Raw genomic sequence first — 23421 nt, forward strand, 5'->3', positions numbered from 1 at the left:
CAAGACTGGTTCTTCAAGCGCAGAGGAGACGAGGTGTTACTCACTGAGACATGGCTGTGGCGGCATCCCTCCTGGCTTCTGTGAGACTCTCCTGTTTCGGTGCCACTCGACAAACGGCCTGGAGCCCATGAAGGATCTAGGAAACGCGCACAGACTCTGAATGACAAGTGCAGACTTTATATGGTTCCTTAAAGGGATAGTTCTCCCTTATACAGACATTTTGTCATTATTGTTGCACCCTTATGTCGGTCTAAACCTGTATATGACTTTGGAACACAAAAGAAGATATTTTGATAAATGTCTCGGTGGTTTTGTGTGCATGCAATGGAAGATCAATGAAAAACGTTGACTTGAGCTGAACAAGAGCACGGTGTTAGTCAGAGGGTGTCGAGCGGTGCTACCTGCTGCAGTTTGCCGTGGATCATAAAAGGAGGCAGTGCGCCCAGAGCGAGAGCACATCCACAGCGGGTCAGAACCACAGGACTCCCCAGAGCAGACAGATATTGGCCAACCAGCTCTTCTGTATGACAAAACACACACACGTTTGTACGCACATACATGCACCCATAAAGGTAAAGTGTAATATGGTGAGTCAACCAGGGGTGTGTTTCCCAAAACCATCTTTCCAACGATCAATCGCAAGCAGCAACAAAGCTGCGTGGTTGGAACTACAGGTCTAGAGCTGTGGTTAGACGCATCGTTCCTTAATATTAGGACATGTAGACTTACATGCATCAAGCAAGCAACATGATCAAAGTAAGCAAGCAACGTGCGGTCTATTCTATATCCATCATTTTTGTTTGTAAGGAAAATAGAAGCGCTGTTTTTTGAAAAGTTGTTTTTGCTCTATGACCCTGGGGAATCCCAGGGCAGAATGACGTAGGAGGACAGAATTCAATATCGTGAAATAAAACAACAGATAACAAAAATAGGATAACAAAAGTGGTCCTTAAACCAATGTGTGTTATTTACAGCAAGAATTTGACATTAATTCGATCTGAACGTATTTATTAGTAGACGTCATTACTCCACCACCTGTGTGGCATCATCAACTAGACGAACCAACTTGGTTCAAACAATGGATCTCCGACAGAGTTACTTCGGTTTAGGGAAACAGTCGTAACTACATCGTTCATTTTCCCACGGATGCATCGTACTATGGTGGTTAACCAGCGAGTTGTGTCGTTGTTCGGGAAACGCACCGCAGAGCGACTCTTTTTTCCTGTACCTTGCATTTTCACATCAGCCACCCCGATCTCAATCTGATAATACTGCCGACACAACGCTGCCAACGCTGAAACTGCAGCATCCTTTACAAAACACACACACACATATGTTATCAGGTACTGAAACGTTCCTTTAGTAAACACAGACAGTACAGCACATTAAAGGGACACTTCACCCAAAAATATTAAAATTCTGTCATCATTTACTCACCTTCCAGTTGTTCCAAATCTGTATAAATTTGGAATGATGAATGAAAGATATGCTTATAACCGAACAGATTTTGCCCCCCATTGACTCCCATAGTAGGAAAAAAGACAATGGTAGTCAAAAGTGCCCCAGAACTGTTTGCTGTCCTACATTCTTCAAAATGATAAAGTAATTTTTCCTACTATGGGAGTCAATGGGGGGCAAGAACTGTTTGGTTACAAGCATTCTTCCAAATATCTTTCTCTGTGTTCATCAGAACAAAGACATTTGTACAGATTCGGAACAACTCGAAGGAGAGTAAATGATGATTTTCATTTTTGGGCGAAGTATCACTTTAAGACCTTTAGGTGAAGATGTTGTACCTGTACACCCTGTCTGGCCCCAGTGGAGAACATTTGAAGGTTCTTTAGGCTGTCATCTATCAACCACTGCCAACCAGCTGCAAAACAAATCATTATACATGTTAATCTAGACTCAAATTAAAAATCCATCAACCAATCTTTGACACATTTGTGATAGTGTGAACGACTCACTGATAACTGGATCATCTTTAAAAGGCATTTTAGAGAGAGACAGCTTTTCAATGAGAGCACACACTGCAAAGAGACGATGGCAAATCCAATAAATTGCTTGCTTGGTCAACTGATATTTTATTTGAAATCTAAAGTTGACGTAATGGGACAGTTCACCGAAAAATGAAAATTCTGTCATCATTTACTCGCCTTCGAGTCGTTCCGAATCTGTACAAATGTCTTTGTTCTGATGAACACAGAGAAAGATATTTGGAAGAATGCTTGTAGCAGGAAAAATGACAATGGTAGTCAAAAGAGCCCCATAATTGTTTACTGTCCTACATTCTTCATCATAACTTCTTTTGTGTTCAACAGAACAAAGAAATTTATCAAGCAATATTCCTACTATGCTAGTCAATGGGGGTTGAGAACTGTTCGGTCTACAAGCATTCTTCCAAATATCTTTCTCTGTGTTCATCACAACCAAGAAATGTATACAGATTTGGAACAACTCGAGGGTGAGTAACTGATGACAGAATTTTCGTTTTTGGGTGAACTGACCCTTTAAGTAGAAATGTAATGACACATTCCCAAATCGATACACAATACCAGGTTCATGATACGATCGCATCACAACATTTTGAACAAAATGTACAAAATGAACCTAAAATTCCAGTATCAGATTCATTCCCAAACAATAGTTTTCAATATCATTTTTGATGTGCATACAATTTGTTAAAGAACTGACAACATTCGAGGTTCAATTGAAACCTTTGTATGTAAATGAATATAAATTGTACAGGTATGTCACTGAAAATGGGGAACTCTTTAAAATGTACAAATATAAAATTAGGAATAAAAAATGTAACCGTAAGTGTAACTTCTTAAATCAGCAAAAGCACAACATAAATAAATAAGAAAGCTGTGGTGTTCTGAGTGTTTTGTCAGTGAGTTACACTAAAGATCAGTACAGTAATCATCATCTTTCAATCATTAAAACACTTTATTAAAAACGATCTTATCATTTAAGCATAAAAGTGTCGTCAGTGCCACAGAATAACTGTTAATCATTTGGTCTATTTACCAGCTGGTCTCATGAGCTCTCCACCAAATCCCCTGGGGTGAAAAGAAGTTCAGTCACAAACTACAGACAAATTAGTCCCTCTTAAAGGCTTTGATGTCAATTACCTGCCAGTTTATGAGGCGAGTGCTTACCTGTACTGTCTTCTGTCAGAGAGCTGCAAGTGAATGGACATACAAAGAGTTAGTTTCAACATACAGCCTTTGTTTTACATTTCGGACATTTATAGAAACACGACAGACCTTCTGATGAATGCCCTTAAGGCCTTCAATGGTGTCAGAGGACAGGAAGTCAGTCACTGACCTAAAACAAACAAACAAACAAACAAACAAAGGCATTAGGGAAGACTTTCTAATTCAGGTCTGACGGGGTAACAGAAAGGGTGAGTGACCTGTTGTCCTGGGTGGCAAGCTTGTATAGAGCATGAGTAATCTCAGCGCAGGCCAGTATAGCGCCGTGACGGGTGTGTAGGTCCATTCCCGTCGCCATGGGCAACAGCTGGGGTAAAACTGAAACCAAATACAAAGCATGATGGGTTATAGTGCAGATTTTGCTAAATGTTCCGTCTTTTAAGGTTTGCCAACATATGAAGCCGTTCTTACCGCTGTTGGCCATGTAGTCAGGAGCCCTGAGAGTTAGATTGTGTAATGCTTTAGTGGCCAGCTCTCTTATAACCCTGAGAAATAAAAAATAAAGATTCAGTTAGATGCCACGCTGTGGACAAAGCCAATAAAAAAACAGGTAACGGATGAAAGCTCGCAAATTCTTACCCATCCCAGTGATTGACTTTCATAGTCACCAAGTGATCAATGAGTGGTTTGGTGTATTCCTCAAAACCAGCAACGTAGACGCTGAAATTTTTAGGGGGATAACAAGTTTATTTACTATAACAATAATGTGGTTTTACATGAAGAAGTCCACCTCTGATAAATACTACCAAGCTCATATAATCATTATCCAAACAAGTAACAGTAAACAAGTGCAACATTTGTGACTAAAATAATAATTTAGGTAAATATTTGTTTTTTAAAATAGGAGGTCAAATTTAGGTTTAAATTCAAAAACCACTTATAAATTCAGAATTAATGTAACATCTCAATTTTAAACCTTTTTAGCACATACTGTAATGCATATAATAACGATACATAGACAATATATATCAGTTTTGTTTTATTTACAAAAATCATTTTACTAATTTAATATTATTTGAAGAGTTTGGTTCCAAAATGAGATACTCTGTTTAAAAAAAAAAATCAAAAATCATGATGTTTTATTGTGCATTCCAATTAATATCAATCAAACTGCAGTTGGTTTGTTTTGATTTATGCCATAATAACAAAAAAATACAGCAAACTAACACTATAAAAACATGATGACATAATAAAAAACATGATTTAAAAAAAAATGGAGTTCTCATTTTGGAACCAAACTCTTCATTTTGTTATATTACGGATTATTTATTGTACAATTATTTATTATAACATTATTTATTATATATTCATTTATTTATGTTATATTATTTATTATTTATATAGACCACTTCGCAAGATGTAAACACTAGTCAGAAGCACTTCCTGTTTTTATTTATTTATTATTTGTATTCTTTTAAATCTCACATATATGACTGACTCTTAAAATAGATTTGTTTAACGTTTTAATTTGGTTACAAATGTTCTGTTGATTGTATTTTGTTCAAACGTTTGTGCAGTGTTAAAGAACTGAAACAGGAAGTTCTTTTGGACCAGCTTTGAACCAGCGTTATCCAAAGTGGTCTAAAAAAACCTGGTCTTTATCCCAGTTAATTAAAGAAATACTCAATATTACAATAATCATTAGTTGGTGATTCCATACATCACCAACTGTAACAACACAACCAGCGTTTCATGTTTCTGACCCTTGAGCCACGAGTAGACAACAATCACCAGAGCATTTTCACCTGCAGGCTGAAAGTTAGCATCCAGTTTGGCACTTTGCTCCCTTAGGCTAGAATTTTTCACATTGCTCTTTTTCAATGCTGAGATGCCACAGTGAAATGGTGACATTTTTCTGGAGGGTGAGCCCTTTTTGAAGATACAAACGGCATAACCGCTGCTCCGTTCAGTGACGCACTCAAAACATACCTAAAACGTACATCTGTTCACAAGAATTGGGGTGTACCGTATGGTCTGTACTTTGTCGCGTACATACTGTGTAGACTCAACCATAATGGGGATTGTTTAAATATGCAGAAACTGCTGTCAGTCACACATTATTCCTCACCTGATAGTCAGGTAGCAGTTATTCAGGTTACCAACAGTGAAGTAGTCCGCCGCTGTGACAATGTCTATGCCGTGGGGAAAAGTGCCCTGTGGAGATGGGACATCTCAGAGCAATAGAGAACAAGGCAATAAATGGTTTTTAAAAAAATATGTTTGTGTGCATTGGCTTTCTTTTTACCTGTCTGCCCACATTCTCCTGGAAAGCGGCCTAAAAACAGAGAACACCAAGCTGATATTATATTTCCTGACATTTATTTTGTATTTTGCAGTAACGATAAATGCAATTAAAGCTGAGGGGCGTCATTTACTCGATGTTAAAATACTTCCTCCTATCCCGAAATTAGATGCAGAAAGCACCACACCATTTATTTCCCCATCAAGACAAAACGACAACCAATGGCGTGAATTGGGACCATCAGGAAACCCGTATTAAACATTTATTACACTAGTAGTGTGGAAATGACACGTCTCAGCCTTGGAGAGTCGTTTGGGATAAACTCACAGAGGCGGCCTTTCTGCAGGTGATGTTCCTGTCAAACAGAGTTGTGATGACCAGCGCACTGTGAAAGTTAAGAAAACAGGAATATGCATGACCGGCGATAAGATATATTGGAGATTATGTACAGCATAAACGGGCCCAATTGTGTGATTTGTATTTGTAACTATTTTCTATCTTTCTTTCTTTCAAAACAATAACAACAGTAGTTTCTTACTGTAATACATCATTCTCAGTAAATATAATCCAAATAAATTCAGAATAAAAAAATTCTGTACTGATCTAAAAATATATATATGTATACACATAAAGTGACACCCGTTAGGACTGCTGCTACTACTGTTTATTACACATACAGTATACATTACATTGTTATGCATGTGACATTTCACTAACATTGATTTCATTAGTTTTACAGCCTCAGGTGACACACATTCTCTATTCCTGCAAACACCCCCCCCACCACCTCCTCTGCCTGTTATGAGACATAATCCTAAAAACAAGTGCGTCCTATTATTTCAGCACCCCCATCAGCCTGTTTCACTCCGATTTCCCACTTTATTTCTGTGTGAACGTGCCCGCGAGGTATTCCCACCATCACTCACAGCCTGAGAGAATGAAGTACACAAACACACACACACACGCGCCCCTACAGGCTTAACACTGCCACACTGGTTTCGATGAACAACTGATAGTGGCCTGGAGCAACGTAAAACGGACATGGAACGAATGCGTGTGCATTGAACGGGACACCGTTTTTTTAAGATAACGTTATGAGCACAATATAACAAATAATGATCACGATGATGATCTTCTACATCATGTCATATCATGTCATGTGTCTTATTTGTGCACTGTAGCAATGACAAAACAAAATATCTGTGAGCATTTAATGCTCCTTTATGTCACTATAAATATTTTTTCTGTGGCATTTTAGATAACGTACTATCTTTTTTTTCTGCGCAATTTGAATGCACTGGGAATCCGACTTCAGGCTTTAAAATGGAGGCATGAAGGTATACTAATATGACGCAAGTACAAGTGAGACAAAAGTCAACATGGATAATAAGTGAGTAACTAAAAACAGGGTTTTCATTTATTTCTTCAAATATAGAAAAGTGAATTAGGTATAGTTGTAGTTTTTACACCCACAGCAGAACAGTTTTAAGTAAAACAAGCACTTTTAAAGACACAAAAAATCCTGTCGTTTTATCTTTCGAGGCGTGTGTGGCTAGCAGCAAGATTCTGATCACATGCTCCGTTTTGTCACCTGCCACCACTAAAATACACTGTGAACTGCATGTAAAATGATCTTTAATTATTTATATCTGTTTATTTGTTTTAGTCCAAATGTGATTAAAAAAAAACTCTCCAGCATGGCACAAAAAAAACAATGCTGTAGTTTCAAGCAATGACACAGTTTCTGTGCGAAACCTTTGACTGCTGATGAAATTAAAACAGGACTCGACAGGCCTAAAGCCTGTTTGCCAAATGGCGACCGAAACCCACGACAACAGCCGAAACCTGGCAGCGGCGTGGGGTTTGGGAGGAGGGAAGTTGCAGGGAGGGCCGACGCAGTCAAGGTGCAAAGCGCACCGTCAGTTACTGTACACGCAGGTTCACACTTGCCCTAAACAGGGAGGGGGGGCAAGCGCAACATCTTTCAGCTGTCATTCAGTGTAATATCATTACATTTGGATGACGACTTAAGGCCTTACTGTTGAACCTAAGAAGAACAAATATTTTCTGCTGATGAAATGTTTTTCCCGGGCTGATTCACCACTACATCATACAAAATAACCAACAGAAAAGCAGAACTGCCAAAAGAATGATAGAATACATACTTTTTTTATTGAGATCGTTCAGCTTTACCTCTTAATACAAATGCAAAAAAATAAAAGTAAAACAATGCCGAAACTCACAATGTTAACGATTATGTTGGATGATAAATTATTGTTATAATAATATCATACATGCCAATATTTTAATGTTTTCATGCATGCCAAATATGTCTTAAAAATCATAACTTCTCCAAAAATCCTTTTTTATTAAGTGCAATCAAGAGATAAATACAGTTATGTTTTGGACTCTTCGGTCCTTCTATCGCCTTCAAAGAATTCTTTAGAATTTTAAAAATGTATTATTTATAATGTCATCTCATTAATATGTATTGTTCTATTAATGTTTTATTAAGGTTGTAACTATTTGTATGCATAGCCATTAAAATCTGCTTCCACTTTTACACCATGTCATAACCAGCTCTAGCTGCAATTGAAACCAATTTTCCTTCTAAAAACAGTTGTGTCACCTTTTAAGGAAAGTACGTCCTTTGCACCATTCGTCTGAGTAAATGCACGCCTAAAATCATCTTTCATCATGTTTATAGGGCTGCAGTGTAAATGTACATTACAAAAGCCTGTTTCTAGTGTCTGCACCTCATACAACACCAAGAGCTTTAATGTACCAGCAGAAACGTAGCTCAATAGACTGAAGTGTACTTCTCAGCAGGGAGAGGTTGTGAGCTGGGAGAGGTGTATAAACTGGTTTTAAGGCAGTAAATACCTCCAGCCGGGTGAACAGGTATGAGAAAAGGCTGTTATGTCGAACATTTTTAAGAGATTTATGATACAAGAACTAACGTCCCTCCTTTATACTGCACTCAGGCCATTGTTACACAAGAAAAAAATGTCCCCACAGTGCATAAAAAGAACATGGTGCAGCTCGTTTAGATGAAATGATCACAAAGAGCAAGGACGATTATTGTTCAATTATTAGGAATTAAAGACTAGGATTTCAAAATAAAAACCTGATCAGTATATGTGGGCTGCCAGTCTGGCAAATGAGATTCCTCACCTAAACTATATTTTTGTTGGAGAGGGAGCATAACCGTAATGTCAGAGCCACCCAAGTTGAACTGTCACGTTCACCCGTCAAATCAGCTCTTACCGTAAATGGTTTTGGTGGAAATGGCTTTCCTCCTGAAGGGCTTCCAAAAACACATTCTCAAAGATTTAAGAATGGTCACATCACACTCTTATATAAAGAGTGGCGTACAGGAGCCACTTTCCATTCAGGGATGAGATACATTTTCATATATTCATGTTTCAAGAAATATATTGAGCAGGACTACTTAAAACGACAAATAACAGAGTCAAGCAAACTCTGTGTCTATAATAGTGCTAACAAATACAATTTATATAGAAAATGTGAGGGGTTCCTGCCTTTGGAATACTTGCTACTGTGCAAAGTCAAAAATCTCTACTTTAGTCTTTAGATAAAGATCAGGTCCTTACTTAATGTAAATATAACAGTGTATGGATTTTTATCTACTGTTTTTCCATGAAAAATAATGAATGCAGATTTGATAAATTACATAAATAGGGTGTATTATGTAAAGTGCAGTTGGTGCTTTGGGATCTTACCTGGCTATCTGGTTGACGTAAGGCTCAAGTTCAGTTGGGTCGTAGGCACGAGCGAAAGCCCAGCACACATAACAGGCTGCATCACGGACGTTCGAGCCCAGGCTGCAGGCTCCCCTTTTCTCATCATACGTCAGAGCCTTTACAATCAGCGGCACCACTGTTGGACCGAAACATAAAACATTAGGCATCCACAACTCACTAGTTTGAGAATAAAATATTAACCTATAGCTTCACATCTTTGGTAGGATATAACCATTTGATAAGCAACATGATCATTTTAATTAAGTTTATGATTTATACTAGTGTTCAAATTTAGTCAAAAAACAACACCGAAACAAATCACTACATTCTTACAAAGGAATACAAATGAGGCATTCCTAGATCAGCGTACACAACTGGGCTGCTAAGAATATAATCTGCATATTGGTGATTTGCCGTTTAAAGACATTTTACATCAAATATTGCACACATTTGACTTCATGCAAATCTCATTGGTTTGTCTCCACACCCCTCTGACAAACCTCCTCGAACCTGCTTCACACCTAACTGTACCACTCCTGTGCGATTTCAGCCATTTAGCAAACAAAAAAGCCAAAAACTGATCTCTCTGGCTTCTAGTCCATGTGGCTTCTCTCTAACAGTTGAGACGGAAGGCAAACTAGCAACGTATCGTGGCTCGGGGCTTGCCTAATATCAGGCACATTGATGCTGCCTCTGGGCTCTACTTGGGCATAGACTCCACCCCAGAGAGAGTCACCACCTCAGACAGAAAGAGATAGACACAGCAGACTTATCACAAACCAGTCAGACACCTAAACGAGCGGACGCCTGCGTTCAGAGACAACCATATCGGACAAAGTGTTCAACTCGAGGACCATCATACGTTTCAGGAGGTCGGCCGCGGATATACATCCAACAACAAACATCCTACATCCAGAACATTGAGTCTTAACAGGTAACGCTGAGCAATATTCAATTGCATTTGTTGTAACTGATAAACCTAAATTTTACTGACATGTTTCAATAGGTGTAAAGGCTGAATTGATGCTGTATTTGTAGCTGGTGGTTATGGGGTAGGACTGAATTACTACTGACTACAGGTGCACCTGCTATAGTATATTTGGTACTTGTCTATGGGGGTTCAACGTATGTATAAATAACACAAAAGAAAAACAAAAAACCAAATTAAAAAGTTTCTTGGTATGTTAATTTAACAAGATATTTAGGAATCTAGGGCATACAGGGAAGTGAAGAAACAGTCAAGTAATGGACCAAAGAGAAATTGCACAATACAAAAATGTCCTATTATTTTGTGCCTTGAGGAGGGAGCGGCTTCGTATGAAACATGTGAAGCAAAACCTGAGCCACCACTTCTTGCGACAGCACGTGACAAGCAGGTTCCTTAAGGTGGAGTCACTTTCAGCAAAACTTGCTCGGCAATCGATTTCTCAGATCTTCTGCTCGCTAATACAAACCTTCAGGCCTCGAAATCTTTGCAAACTTACCGGACCGTCGTGTATCTGTGCTATAGTGCAGAATAACACCACAAACCCTGAATAAAACTAGTTAATTCTATCTCTGAAGCAACAACATCCAACTGGCTTGTGACGGTTTTATAGAGATGAATTTCATTTTAATAACTTTGTCAGCTTCTCTAGTTCGCAGTGCAAGCAAGAACAACTATTAAATGTCTTGAGTTTATATCCTGCAGGTTAGGTCATGGGAAACAGGTGTATGTGGTTTCCCACGCCGTCAGGTTTTGAAAAAGGGGAGCATGTTACTACAGGCCTGTGCTGGCTTCAAAAGTGCAGCTAGAGCACATCGTGCTAACACAAGTGAAGTGAAGTGAAAGTGACCTATTAGTCAGATATGGTGACCCATACCCGAAATGTGACCTCTGCATTTAACCCATCCAGAGAGTAGTGAACACACGCACAGCAAGTAGTGAACACACGTACACCCGGAGCAGTGGGCAGCTATCACTGCAGCGCCCGGGGAGCAAGTAGGGGTAAGGTGCCTTGCTCAAGGGCACCTCAGTCGTTACCCACCGGCCCTGGGAATCAAACCGGCAACCTTCTGGTCACGAGTCCGACTCTCTAACCATTAGGCCACGACTGCCCCAAAAGGGCCGACAACTAATATAAAAATGCAAAGTTGATAAGTTTTAGACACCATGCATATCTTTTTTTGTTACCGGCATGTAGCACCAATGACTGAATAAACAAAAGAAGCTTTGCCACAGGGTGTGACAGAATTGTTTTTTGTTTTTTCTATTTTCAAACAGGGCTGACACACAACGCAGTACTGGATTCAGAAAAGAGTGCCAGCATGGACACCCTCCAGGGGAGAAAACCAAAGAAACCACATTACATTCCACGACCTCCTGGCAAGCCTTTCAAATATCAGTGCTTCCAATGTCCCTTCACCTGCAACATCAAGTCTCATCTCTTCAATCATATGAAGTACAACCTGTGCAAGAACTCCATCTCTCTGGTGTCTCAACGCATGGAGCAGACAGGAAAATCACCTAGAGCTCCTCAACGTAACCTACCTTCTTTACAAAACAGTAAAGAATCACCCCTGGAGGTTGAACATCTTGAGAAGAACAAAACCAACAACACTGAACAAGCAGAAATGGGTAAAGAAACAAAGGAAAAGCCCGAAAGTCCTATAAAGGAGATCAACAATGCTGTTCTTGAACCAGTTAGTGAGACTATAGACAAAACTTCAAACATCGACACTCAACAGAACAAAATATCTTCAGCTTTCTCACCGGTTTCCCGAACGTGTGAAAACGAAGTGCTACCGCTCCCTCTGCACAAAGATGATCAATCAACACCATCCATTCCTCAGTTCTACCATCAAATGGCACCCTGGGTCCCTCCCACTTCCACAACACCCCTACTTCCTCTAATGCCAGAATATTCCCCATACATGGTGACAGAACGCCCCCTGCATTCTGTTTACACACATTATTTACCAAACCAACCAAACACTACAGCCTTCAAACTCACACCCCGAGAGACCCAGAGACCCCTTGTTCCATCACCTCTGGTCCCTCCCAGTACATCCCTTTTCCACCCATATCACTACAGATATGGGCATTCTATTATTCCCGGTCCACCATTACCCTTCAGCCTCTATCAACACATTGAACTGCCCATGCCCCTCCAGAGGTCTAGGTATTTACCTTTGGATGCATACAACAACAGATTTTACCCCAGAGAGTATGGAGGGCATTTAGCCCAATTAAATCATTCTGACTCTTACAGTAGGCTTACCGAGGACAGAGGAATCCAGGAGCACAAAGGAGACAAGGGTACCCGCCAGAGTCCTTTAGCCGGCTGTGCTGCCTCTGGGTCTCCAGACAGACCCAGTGCTGCAGATTTCACCCAGCGTGTCCCTGTTACACTAAGGCACACTTCCCATGGGCAGACACTTATAGTCAGCCAATTACAGCATGGTATGCAAGGGGCTTCAGCACAAACCACAGCAGCCAACAGCTTACCCAAGAAGCCATGTGGACAAGATCAAAAGGATGTGTTACCAAATAGTGAGAGGTAAGTAAGAGCAAGGCTGGTAAGAATGTAAAAAACAGAATTTGCAATAACACTGGGATGTTGTCTTCTCTTTCCAGTAATGAACCCGCAACCACAGTTTCAGCAAGAAGCAGTGACATTTCATCAGAGAAGAAAGAGGATGAAGAGACAGAGGATGAGCCAGGACCTCTCAACCTATCGAAGAGGGACCAGGCCACATCCAGAAACACAATGCACCATGATCCTGAGCACGAGCTCCATTCTGATTCAGAAAGTAGTCTAGAGGAGGCACCACTCAACCTCTGCCTCAGGGCAGAGACCAACATTAAAGCCCTTCCCGACACAACAGCAGAAAAAGAACCCAATTCTGAGATATCTCCAGCCAGAGAACAAGATCTAGACCCTTGTGATCAGAGGCACTCCGCAGCTTTTGCTCTTTGTCAGCTTGCTAGCTCAAGGGACGTTATCAACGAGTCCCCCATTGGCCAACAAGAAATGACCAAGGGCCAGAACATCAAACACCTTTCTTACACAGAAAAGCATCCAGCTAAGGACACTCCAGACATGCACAAACAGGGCACTCAAGCACCGGGGCAAAAACGGGCAAGAAGCAGACCTCTGAGACACACTGCCAAGAAAGCAAGGGTAAAAGAACCAGCCCGGGCTCAAAGGAAAAGGTCGCAAAACTGCTGATGCAAAGATTTGAAAGCCTGGACATCTGCAATACTCTACAAAGACTTTACAGAATGATGAGCAGCAGTTACACTGAATATATCAATTACTACTGTATTTATGTCTGTACAATTTTTTTGTCAATGGAGTGTTTACTGTTGAACTAAATATTCTTGTAAATATTCTGCACTGATTGGAAAAGAAAGCAGTCCAGATTGTTCATTTTGTTCACTTGGACACACTTAGAAAAACATGTAACTGTGCATTAGAAGGAACTAGGTGGTGGCATTTTTAAATAAAGAGGCTTGTCGAACAAGATATTTAAATAGTGTTTGCATAAAGTGTATCTGATGTTTGCTTATGAATGTGTTAGAAACAGTGTACGGTATAACAAAGGGATTTGCGAATGTTAGACAAGATTATAGTTAGGGTAATACAAAAGGGCTGAGATTAAGAAAAAACTGCATATTTCCTGTGATTTCTTCAAATTTAAAGAAATACAATGATGTAGTCATCATTTAGTAACTCTCATGTCCAAAATCATATGAATTTCCTTCATATGCCTAACATAAAATATTCAGATGAATCCTTTTCAATATATCATTTACATATTTTCAATGTTACGACTTAAAACATTGTTATGACGTTTAGCCAAGAGACATGCAGGAAAATATGAGATTTGATTTTATTGATGCGTCATCACATTTGATCTGGGTTCTGTATGTGTCAGTTTATCTAGAATTTAATTGTATATAAGTACATTTTTGTACAGTATAGCAGCCGATACGAACTCAAAATATCTTCTTTTGAGTTCATATAGGTTTGAAGTGGCAAAAGAGTGATTACACTAAGACAAACTTAAGTTTAAGGTCAACTAAAACGATGGTTTAAAAAAGAATGCAAACCAACCATCTGACAGACGTGAAGGAAGCAGCAGTCCTCTCCGACCCAGCTCTGCAAGAGCCAGGCAGCCTCCATGCCAGGCATTATCTGTTTCCTGGAAACTGTACCATGGAATTATGAACACGATGCCATGAAAGATACACCGTTAGGTTAACTTAAGTTAAATTGTCATTGGTTCGTGTCATAACGCACCTGAAGCACTCTAAAACAGATCCAACCACATCATCTGCGAGCTCTTTGGGTAGCCTACCGGTCACTCTTCCGATCCTAGAGATGATTAAAGAGAAAGACAAGAATAACATTTATTCTAGTGACGGTGTGTCGCTATTTATACTATTTACTATTTATACAGTTATTACAGTGCATTATTTAACCTAGCCAAGATACAAAATGTAAACTGTGATTTTTCTTTTTTTTCTCACCCCTTGGCAGAGGACCATCGCACTATTGTCTCTTTGTCTTTCAGTCCAACCAACAGCTGTTCTGCAACATTAGATAGCATCACAGCATTTATTATTGTGTGAATACAACACCGACAGATAAAAATTGGGCTTGGACTCTTACCAATGACATTCTCAACGTCCTCAGGTATATCATAGTCTTCCTCTTGACTGACAAATGACAGATCAGGTTTTGTAGCCTCTACACTTTCTGTGATGGCAGACTGAGCCAGGTTCATTGCGAGTGACCGACATCCTCTCTGGTATCTGGATGATGAAATAAAAAATGTTTACAAACCAAAACCAGCACACAATTCTACATTAAACTAATTGATTACAAGCTTTTCGCACATTTTTACCCATTTCGCACGTTTTTCTCACAATTTTGATATTCGCATGCTGATTTTGTTTTATATCAGCAGAATACAAAGTAGCACCGGTCTGCTTGGGCAAATGAGCTGAAACTGTCCTACACTGGCCCCAGGCCATCCCTATTGTGAAGCATATTACCTCCATTTAGCCAAACGTGGTTTTAGAGAGGTCAGGCCTAGTCTCTGGACAACTTTTACTCCCAGTTTCCGTAATGTGGCCTGGTTACTGTCAGTTATTCTCTTCTGATTCAGGCACTGAAGAACTGTAGGGGCTGCAGAAAGAATGAGAGCCAGATAAACATCAGAAAAAAAATCACATATCTGTGATATTATTAACCCAAAAATATATTTTTGTACACACCATACTGCAGGAAGTCATCACGTTTTCCATGCTTGAAGAGCTGGGCCTGGAAATAAAAAGGCCATTTGATTACAACCGGTAGCAAGATTCTTTAGAAATCTTTTGAACACTGTTTTACCTATGCATCATTTAAAAATTTGACTTCACATTGACATAAACCTGTTTGCAACGTGTCTTTAAAAATGTGCACCGAACATGTTCCTGTGCTCTGGCTTGTGGCACTATTAAAGCACATATGCAAAACGTATGACAGTTTTAGCACCTCGGGCCTTCCAAACACACAGAGCCAGTTTTGAGGGCCTCGGGAAACAGAGACAAGCTTTACGAAAATTTAACAACATCAGGACTGTTTTCAACACCTATCCGGACTGCAACCAGTATATTATGTTTTATTAAAGAGAAGACAACATGTCTCACCAGTGCATACAATATCAAACAAACATAGTCAATTTTCCTCATTATCTTAAGTAAATAAAAGGCACTGAAACAATAAAGATTAGTCAGAAAGACAAAGGTATACATACATAAAAGACATATCATCAACAAACTCTTCCTGAGGCAATATAAATAGACTTGAATGGCATCTTACGACAAGCCTGTTTTTTATCACAGTAAAATTTGCATGTGGTATTTGGGCTTTCTGACAACAGTCTGGAGAAACGGGCAAATGATTGTGTGATACGTGAAAAAACTAGAGATTTGAGGCTCACCAGTGACTGTAATGCTCCATCGAGGGCCACAGTTCCCTCCATGGTCACCTCACTGGTCTGAGAGATTGTGGTCAGACACCAGTCCAGAAAATTTCCCAAATGCTTCTGCTTCACATCTGGGCGGGTCACAAACCTGTTTTTGGGTTATGTAATTCACAAGTGTTTACACAGCGCCCTCTGCTGCTTGAGAAGTAAAACTGACAACCTTTTTGGGACCAATATAGTCCACAGTAAAAATATTTTTTAATAAGGCCTTAACGACAATTTTATTTATATACAGAGTATGTGTCAATATTTGTTAATATTGATATAGTTCTAATATGGTTTTAAAGATGGATTTTTTTCTAATTTTAACCAAAACACTGCAGCAAAATACACTCAAAATGTTTCGCAACAAAATAACAGCAGGAAAACGAGAATTCTTCTTTACTTAATGGATACAAGGAAGGAATTATGTTGAATTCATTCTGCATCAACATAGTAACTAATAAATATTAATATTATCAATACTTACACATACATTTAGTAGAAAACAATGAACAAATGTAACTTACTTTGACACCAATACAGATGCAGCATCTCGAGATTTGTCACTGACTCCTAGAAATGACTTAAAAACATAAAAACAAAGATCAATCAAGATTCAACAAAGACAATCAAGTTCAAAAGCGTATAACACTGGTTCTACCAGAGGTTACAGCCTTGGGTTTTTTGGTCGTATCTTGTCTACTGCATTATTCATGCTAGTTTTGAATCATTGCAAAGGTGATCAAAATCACGATCAAAACATACTGTATATGGCTGGCTGCACTGCACAGAATCACAAAAGCTGACCTTTTTGAATCGATTTATTATTAGAATGTATATTGTTTAGAGTGTGTATTTTACAGGGTACATTTACATTTACATTAATGCATTTGGCAGACGCTTTTATCCAAACCGACTTACTTTGCATTGTACAATACATTTGTTTCTAAGTATGTGCAATCCCCTGGGATCGAACCCATGACCTTTGCGTTGCTAGCACCATGCTCTAACCACTCTTGGCCACATATGATTGTCTTGCCATCACTAAATGCAAATTACCTTGTGCTGGACTATATTCAACTAAAAAATCTTGTTTACAAATAGCTCAAGAGCAAATTAGTAGAAATGTAATCATTCATTCTCAAACATGCAACAAAAGCAGCACTGAAGATGACAAACAGCAGCATCATAATTTAGTCATGTCATGATGCAGTGCATGCTGTGAGCTCACAAACCCTTAACCAATCAGCAGCATTCACCTATATAAAAAAACATTTGTAGACTAGTGGTAACAGCTAAGATAACCCTGTTGACCTACTGTGCATTTTATATAGATTTACAATATATTTCTTAAGATCTGGGATGAAAAAGTCTCATGTATAAAATGTAAAAAAAATATAAACTGTTTTACAGTGTATAGTTCCACAGTACACATGTATATGGCTGAAATCAATTTCATGATCTGTGATTCTGTGCGTTACCTTGGCAACAGATAGGATACGATCCATGACAGGCTCTCTTTTGACCTCGGGGTCAGTGGACAAGTGGCCATCCAGGCGGGACAGGTCAAAAGGAATGAGGCATGTCATGGAGAGCCACAGGAGGAGTATGTAGCGTGTTTCCCAGGTCTAATAAAAACATACAAAACATACAATAATAGCAATATTATAATAATAATATAAACAAGAGCTGCAAGCAGCACCCCCCGGGGCCAAGCCCACACTTTGCTCAGCATACCCACACTTTACCCAGCGTAACCACACTTTACCCAGCCCACACTTCCCCCAGTATGCCCACACTTCCCCCAGCGTACCCACAGCATGCCCACACAGGTTGAGAAGCATAGGTGACAACAAAGTAAAATCGCAAAGAATGTCATTTTGTACTTACCTTGTTTCTGTTTGTATATATTTACATGTATTATAAAACACTTTAAGCTGCACTACATACATAGCACTTTATTTTATTTTATTTCATTACTAAAATACATAACATTTAGTTTGTTTACATACTTGCACTATTTTTGCACATATATGCAAATTGACAAATGCGCAACACCAACACGAGGTTCGAACCAGCGACCTCTTGCACCCGAGACATGCAATTTATCAGGTGTGCCACTCAGTTGGCGTTCTAGATCCAGCAGCGTTCAAGGGTTATAAGCAATTAAAGCATAATATCTCATGAACACTAGGTGGCACTCTCTTGAAACTTTAAGGGTAAGACTGTAATTTGGTGACGCATGTCAAATTTGGTGTTGATATATCATACGGTTCAAACGATAACACGATTGATGACAAATTTCAAAATGGCGGACAGGCCGATCATCCAATCGTGACAGAATCATAATCGCACGATCCGGCATGACACGGGGAATCCGTAGACACAGAGATCTCGGTTTTCTGATAAACATTTCTAAAGTTACGAGCAAAAATAGCCATTAAAAAAAAATAGCTACCCAAAGGTGGCGCTGTTCCCCATTTTGGCAAGGACCCCCAGTCCGAGGTGTCGATGAAGCGTACCAAGTTTCTTACCGATAGATCGATACATTTTTGAGATACAGCCTAAGATCCACTTTTGGGTCAACCTCGAAAAGTTTGAGGCGTCGTAACTTTTGAGCAACAGCGAAAATCTCCATTCCGGAGAGTCCAAAGAGAGAGAGAGTTTTATCGCTACAAGTCAAAAGATAGTCTTAGCCGATTTTCGTGACACAATTTCTAGGACTAGTAGCGAAAAAATGCAATACTGTACTTTTCAAGATGGCCGCTACTGTAATGGGTGGAGTCTTAGTGTAAGGCATGGAATGACGTATGCAGAGTACAATTTTTGTACATCAATGGGTTCAAAAGTTACAGCCATTTGAAAAGTGCATTTTGAACTGTTGGTGGCGCTATAGAGTGAGTGCTAGAGACCCCGTACTTGGTCACATGACTAATGATTACCACCTCTACGAGTGTGCCAATTTTCACCATTTTCCTACGTACGGTTCAGAGGGCTACCATAGACTACCATTGGTTAAGAATAATAATAATACTAACAGGAACAATAGCCCCTAATTACATACAACAATCCTCAACTTCTTTCTTTCTCTCCCTTCACAAAAGTCACCAACACAGGACCGTAGCCAGCCTTGTGGAAGGGGTGGTTCTTTTTTGCAAAAAGTGGACCTTTTTTGTCATTTCCCCCCACATTTATTATTTAATTTAAAATAAGTTAAAATACTTGTATGCTCTAACTCATTTGGCCGCCAACCCATCGATCGCGATCGACTGGTCGATCTTTGAGACGTTACTTGTCGATCCCCGAAAGTAGGCTAATACGAAAATGGAGAGACAAATATATTGTGCCTGATCAATGTCCAGTTTTGCAAGCGCATCTCTCTTTCTCTTCATTCAGTGGTTGTATGTTTTTAAGTTCTGCATTAATCTTTTCATGGCTGTATAAATAATGATTCCCTGGCCTGCGTGAGTTTTTAATGCGACCGTTATCATTAATCACATTTCATTGTGATGCGCGACTGCGCGTGATCGCTCTTCAGTGTTTCTAATGTCGGTGGTCAGTGATCAAACGCGAAATGAGACTCGCGCATGCACTGGCGTAACTGTCATTTGGAGGTCACTATGCTGTTGCGGTGCATTACGCTTAAAAACAGTTTATTCATATGACATAAAAATGTCACTTGTTCGTTGGCGTTTTTGTGCTTTTACACTGGATGCGCAAGCAAGCGCCGCGGTTTCATACTGTCCGCGTATCTGGAATCGCGGCTCTCTGTCTTCAGCGAATGTAACTTACGAGTGTGAGCAACGGGATATGGTGAGAAAGCGTCGCATTTTAATGTTGAGTTTGTCTGAAAGACAACATCGGTCTATTCACAAAGTTGTAATAGTGAATGATCCGCGGGTCTGTCAGTGATGGTAAACTGCACCAGTACTATCTCATGCGGGAGATGACATCTCCTGCTGATATCCTATTTATGTTTTCAATTAGCCTAATATGATAGCCCATTCCATACCTTTAGCTATTTTGTGAAACAGATACTTATTACCAAGACATTATTAGACGGGTAAAAGTAAATAGATAAATGATTTAAAATAAATAATTAACGTTGTTGTTATTATTAGGGCCTATTTATAACATTTCCATCTATATGATGTATGTCATGTATGAATTAAAGTCCTTGAACTGGTGTTTAAATTGGTGTTTTTCACCTCATTATGGCACACTGAAAGTGGCAACTCTACATGTTACAGAGTTTGCTTAGTTGCATCTGAAAAGTGGAACAACGAATTTCAGGTAATTCAAATAGACCCACAATTATAGACTAAATAAAAGGCCTCAAGCAGGAGGTTCAATCTGGGCTGTTTTTATTTTCAACTTTTTGAATGGTAGATCTTGCCTTTCAACAATTCTGACGTCGGGGATCTTAAGCTCAAAAAGGTTGGTGACCACTGCTCTAACTCAACTGTTTATGTGAATGCCCCACTCTCCATACAAATTTTGTGCTTCTGAAGTTGGAATTATTGGAAGTTGTTATTTAAAAGGACACATTTTCATTACAAAAACGCTGACATGAATTCTTGACATTTGACAGTGAGGGATGGGTCTTTGGAACCACCTGACCTCAACCTGGCTATGCGCCATACCGTAGCACTTTTCCTTTCACTTTTTATTTCCCTGTTAAGATAAGTCGGTTTGTTTTCCTTACTTTTCAATGTTTCGAATAAAAGCATATGCTATACGTCAAAATCAAGGTTCCATTTGTTAAAAACATCAGAAACTGACAAGGTATGAATAATTATGTCTCATTATACTGTGGTGACCATGAGTGGTTAAGAATGCATGTCTACCTCAGTGTCTTTTGGGTCCTGTCTGCATAAGAGGTCCAGAACAGGCTGAACGTCCGACACCTCGTGGGGGAAAAGCTGCATGAACACCTTGTAGCCTCTGACCTACAAAACCACCAGCATTCAGTCACTGTATCACTGCAAAGAGATTATGAGACACTTAGAGAGCTGTGCACTGTCTTGCCTTTGAGATGACGTAGAGAAATTTAAAACAGAGATGGACCAGAAGAGGTGGCGACTTCTCACTGCGGATAATCTCCAAGAGCATGTTCAGCATCCACTCTGCACAAAAATAAATGTAAGGTGTGCAAAGAGATCATCCATCTTCATCACATCCATAATACTAGACATCTAGCTTCAGGGATTAAAAAATCCTCTTACCTAAGTGACGGTCCAGTAGATGTGGTTGTTCCTGGTAGCGGTCCATCGTTACTGAAAAAGTTAAGCATTAAGCAGACAAACTTAGCGACTGCTTTAGACACAGCTATGGAAATAACATATTGTAATTTAATATGTATTGTGCAATAGAGAATGTGATGCTGACGTCACGCCCTACGTTGCATGTTGCAGTGGCGCCACCATCTTGGGAGGATCATACTCCACTGCTATTATTGTTTTGATATGTACCGTTACTTGTTTTGTTTGATATATGGAGAAATCGAAAGTGAAAGAACCAGGGGCTTTTCCTGAACGACTTTGCTTAATGCTATTGCAGTTTTTAACACAGCAAGACCGACCTACCATACTTATATTTCCCAATCAAACAAGAAAAACAAAACACTGCATTGAACGCACTAGCAGCCATCCTCCCAAGACGGCGCAACATTATTCAACACGGCGTGGCGCAGTTTCACATTCTCTATATCAGTGGTTCTCAAACTGGGGGCCCCAAGATGGATCCAGGGGGACCACAGATTTTGTGGCATTTTATGAAATATAGAAATTTATCATAGATTTTATGCAATCAAACATCAGAAAAATGACACCACCAACCAAAAGAATTGAGGTTCCAGCATTGTATAACTGAATGTTTTTGGTTTAATTAAAATTCTAAATTTAAGATTATACGTCTTCATATGGGGGTCCGCAAAGCGATGCACGTAACACAAAGGGGGCCTTACAACGAAAAAGTTTGAGAACCACTGCTCTATATCATGCACATGGGAGACACTTACCCACGAATTTCTCAAAGGTGTTCTCCCTGCAGACCAGGTCGTGATGGATGTCGGGTAGACTGCTGATGACAGCTCGCACTTCTGCGCATTCACTGAACTCAGACAGCACACACGTCTGAGACATCACATCTGACTCTTCTGCGTTACAAACACCCTCCATCGCCAAGTGCTGCTTTGTAAACACGGGATCTAGTAATGTAATGTTGGCGATGTTATCAAACCTCATAAACGGATTAAAAAACGGTAACGTTAAAAGGGTTAATGGGTTTGTTTTGAGCGTCGCAGAATGAAAGGATACGACTGATTCAGGCTAGTGCACAGAATTAGACTCGTTTTTCTTTAAACTTCACAATATAACCCTGTATTGTGCGAAACATACACTATAATTTACCATATGTCTTTTCGTTAAAACTGAATATTTACAAAAGACACAAAATCTTATGCGAGAGTGCACTGAAAGCTATGTGATACATCCCAGTTGGTCTCCATTGCGCTGTGCGACGCGGTTGATGACGGACGGCGAGCCGCGAGGGTCAAATAAAATGGAAACGCAAAATAGAAAACAACTTTGTAGTAATAAAATATAACTTTGTCACGGTACCTTTATTGTAATTACTCAGCATCTGAATTCACTTTTTGCTTTAAATGGAGCAAAGCTGCAATTTTTATTATGTGAAAGTTCGTTAAAACTATTTTGGATTTGAAAACAACAAAACTATTCCTTACGTTTGTGTTAACTGGGCTTACTAAAACCACTTTGTGGATCAAAGTGATATCGATGCTACACACTCCAGTGTGGCGGTAATGCACCAAAAGCTGGTTTGCCAACCGCCATAAAACCTCCGAAGAAGTTGTACTAATAGGAAGAAAGTAACGTTACTGAGAGAGACGGTAGGTTGAAATCGATTTCACTGATGATGTTACGAGTTTTTTCCAGTACTTTTATATGCAAATATCAGTCTTCAAAAGATGAATGATTGATGAGTAACGTTTTCTGATTGGAATAGTATAAACCTTTTCTTTACAGGTTTGTTTTGTGTGTGTTATTTGACGGCTAGTCTTGCTAGCCATATAACAGCTAACTCACATTAGGGTTTTGGATTGGAGCGGAAAAGCAACATTTGAGTGATGGGAAGTTTGAAGGGCAACGTTAGTTACTGATGGGAAGTCATAGGA

The 23421-nt window shown here is 39.5% G+C and overlaps 3 protein-coding genes across 5 annotated transcripts in view; 2 read left to right on the forward strand and 1 right to left on the reverse strand.

Annotated features, from left to right (window-relative positions):
• tbcd (tubulin folding cofactor D) overlaps positions 1–22729 on the reverse strand; it is a 36851-nt gene extending 14122 nt beyond the window's left edge. For all 3 annotated transcript variants that reach the window (XM_057345121.1, XM_057345123.1, XM_057345122.1), the window contains exons 1-28: positions 22246–22729; positions 21452–21502; positions 21255–21352; positions 21074–21175; positions 17708–17854; positions 16754–16809; positions 16200–16332; positions 15490–15535; positions 15268–15400; positions 14882–15024; positions 14740–14800; positions 14510–14584; positions 14324–14418; positions 9204–9360; positions 5788–5845; positions 5464–5493; positions 5287–5372; positions 3798–3878; positions 3630–3703; positions 3419–3536; positions 3270–3330; positions 3162–3184; positions 3031–3062; positions 1968–2030; positions 1797–1873; positions 1229–1310; positions 402–520; positions 45–136 (exon numbers count right to left, since the gene is read on the reverse strand). In XM_057345121.1, the coding sequence (XP_057201104.1) occupies positions 45–136; positions 402–520; positions 1229–1310; positions 1797–1873; positions 1968–2030; positions 3031–3062; positions 3162–3184; positions 3270–3330; positions 3419–3536; positions 3630–3703; positions 3798–3878; positions 5287–5372; positions 5464–5493; positions 5788–5845; positions 9204–9360; positions 14324–14418; positions 14510–14584; positions 14740–14800; positions 14882–15024; positions 15268–15400; positions 15490–15535; positions 16200–16332; positions 16754–16809; positions 17708–17854; positions 21074–21175; positions 21255–21352; positions 21452–21502; positions 22246–22471 (2519 nt within the window). In that variant the 5' untranslated portion in view covers positions 22472–22729. The remainder of the gene's footprint in view (positions 1–44; positions 137–401; positions 521–1228; positions 1311–1796; positions 1874–1967; positions 2031–3030; positions 3063–3161; positions 3185–3269; positions 3331–3418; positions 3537–3629; positions 3704–3797; positions 3879–5286; positions 5373–5463; positions 5494–5787; positions 5846–9203; positions 9361–14323; positions 14419–14509; positions 14585–14739; positions 14801–14881; positions 15025–15267; positions 15401–15489; positions 15536–16199; positions 16333–16753; positions 16810–17707; positions 17855–21073; positions 21176–21254; positions 21353–21451; positions 21503–22245) is intronic.
• On the forward strand, positions 9941–13780 carry znf750 (zinc finger protein 750). Its single transcript, XM_057345124.1, has 3 exons — positions 9941–10158; positions 11488–12763; positions 12841–13780. The coding sequence occupies exons 2-3, from the start codon at positions 11532–11534 to the stop codon at positions 13433–13435; spliced, it is 1827 nt and encodes a 608-aa protein (XP_057201107.1). The 5' UTR covers positions 9941–10158; positions 11488–11531; the 3' UTR covers positions 13436–13780.
• Positions 22730–22811: 82 nt separating the features above from the next.
• The window catches only part of LOC130561040 (neoverrucotoxin subunit alpha-like), a 30857-nt gene continuing 30247 nt past the window's right edge, over positions 22812–23421 (forward strand). The window contains exon 1 of the mRNA XM_057345125.1: positions 22812–23136. The gene's annotated coding sequence lies outside the window, so the exon portion shown is untranslated. The remainder of the gene's footprint in view (positions 23137–23421) is intronic.

This window comes from Triplophysa rosa, linkage group LG11 (assembly GCF_024868665.1).
Source record: "Triplophysa rosa linkage group LG11, Trosa_1v2, whole genome shotgun sequence".
Lineage (NCBI taxonomy): Eukaryota > Metazoa > Chordata > Actinopteri > Cypriniformes > Nemacheilidae > Triplophysa > Triplophysa rosa.

Bases quoted from the DNA above. Each gene is read 5' to 3' on its own strand.
- znf750 (XM_057345124.1), top strand. From the start codon at position 11,532: ATGGACACCCTCCAGGGGAGAAAACCAAAGAAACCACATTACATTCCA. The intron at 12,764-12,840 runs GTAAGTAAGAGC...TTCTCTTTCCAG, and splicing joins GTGTTACCAAATAGTGAGAG to TAATGAACCCGCAACCACAG.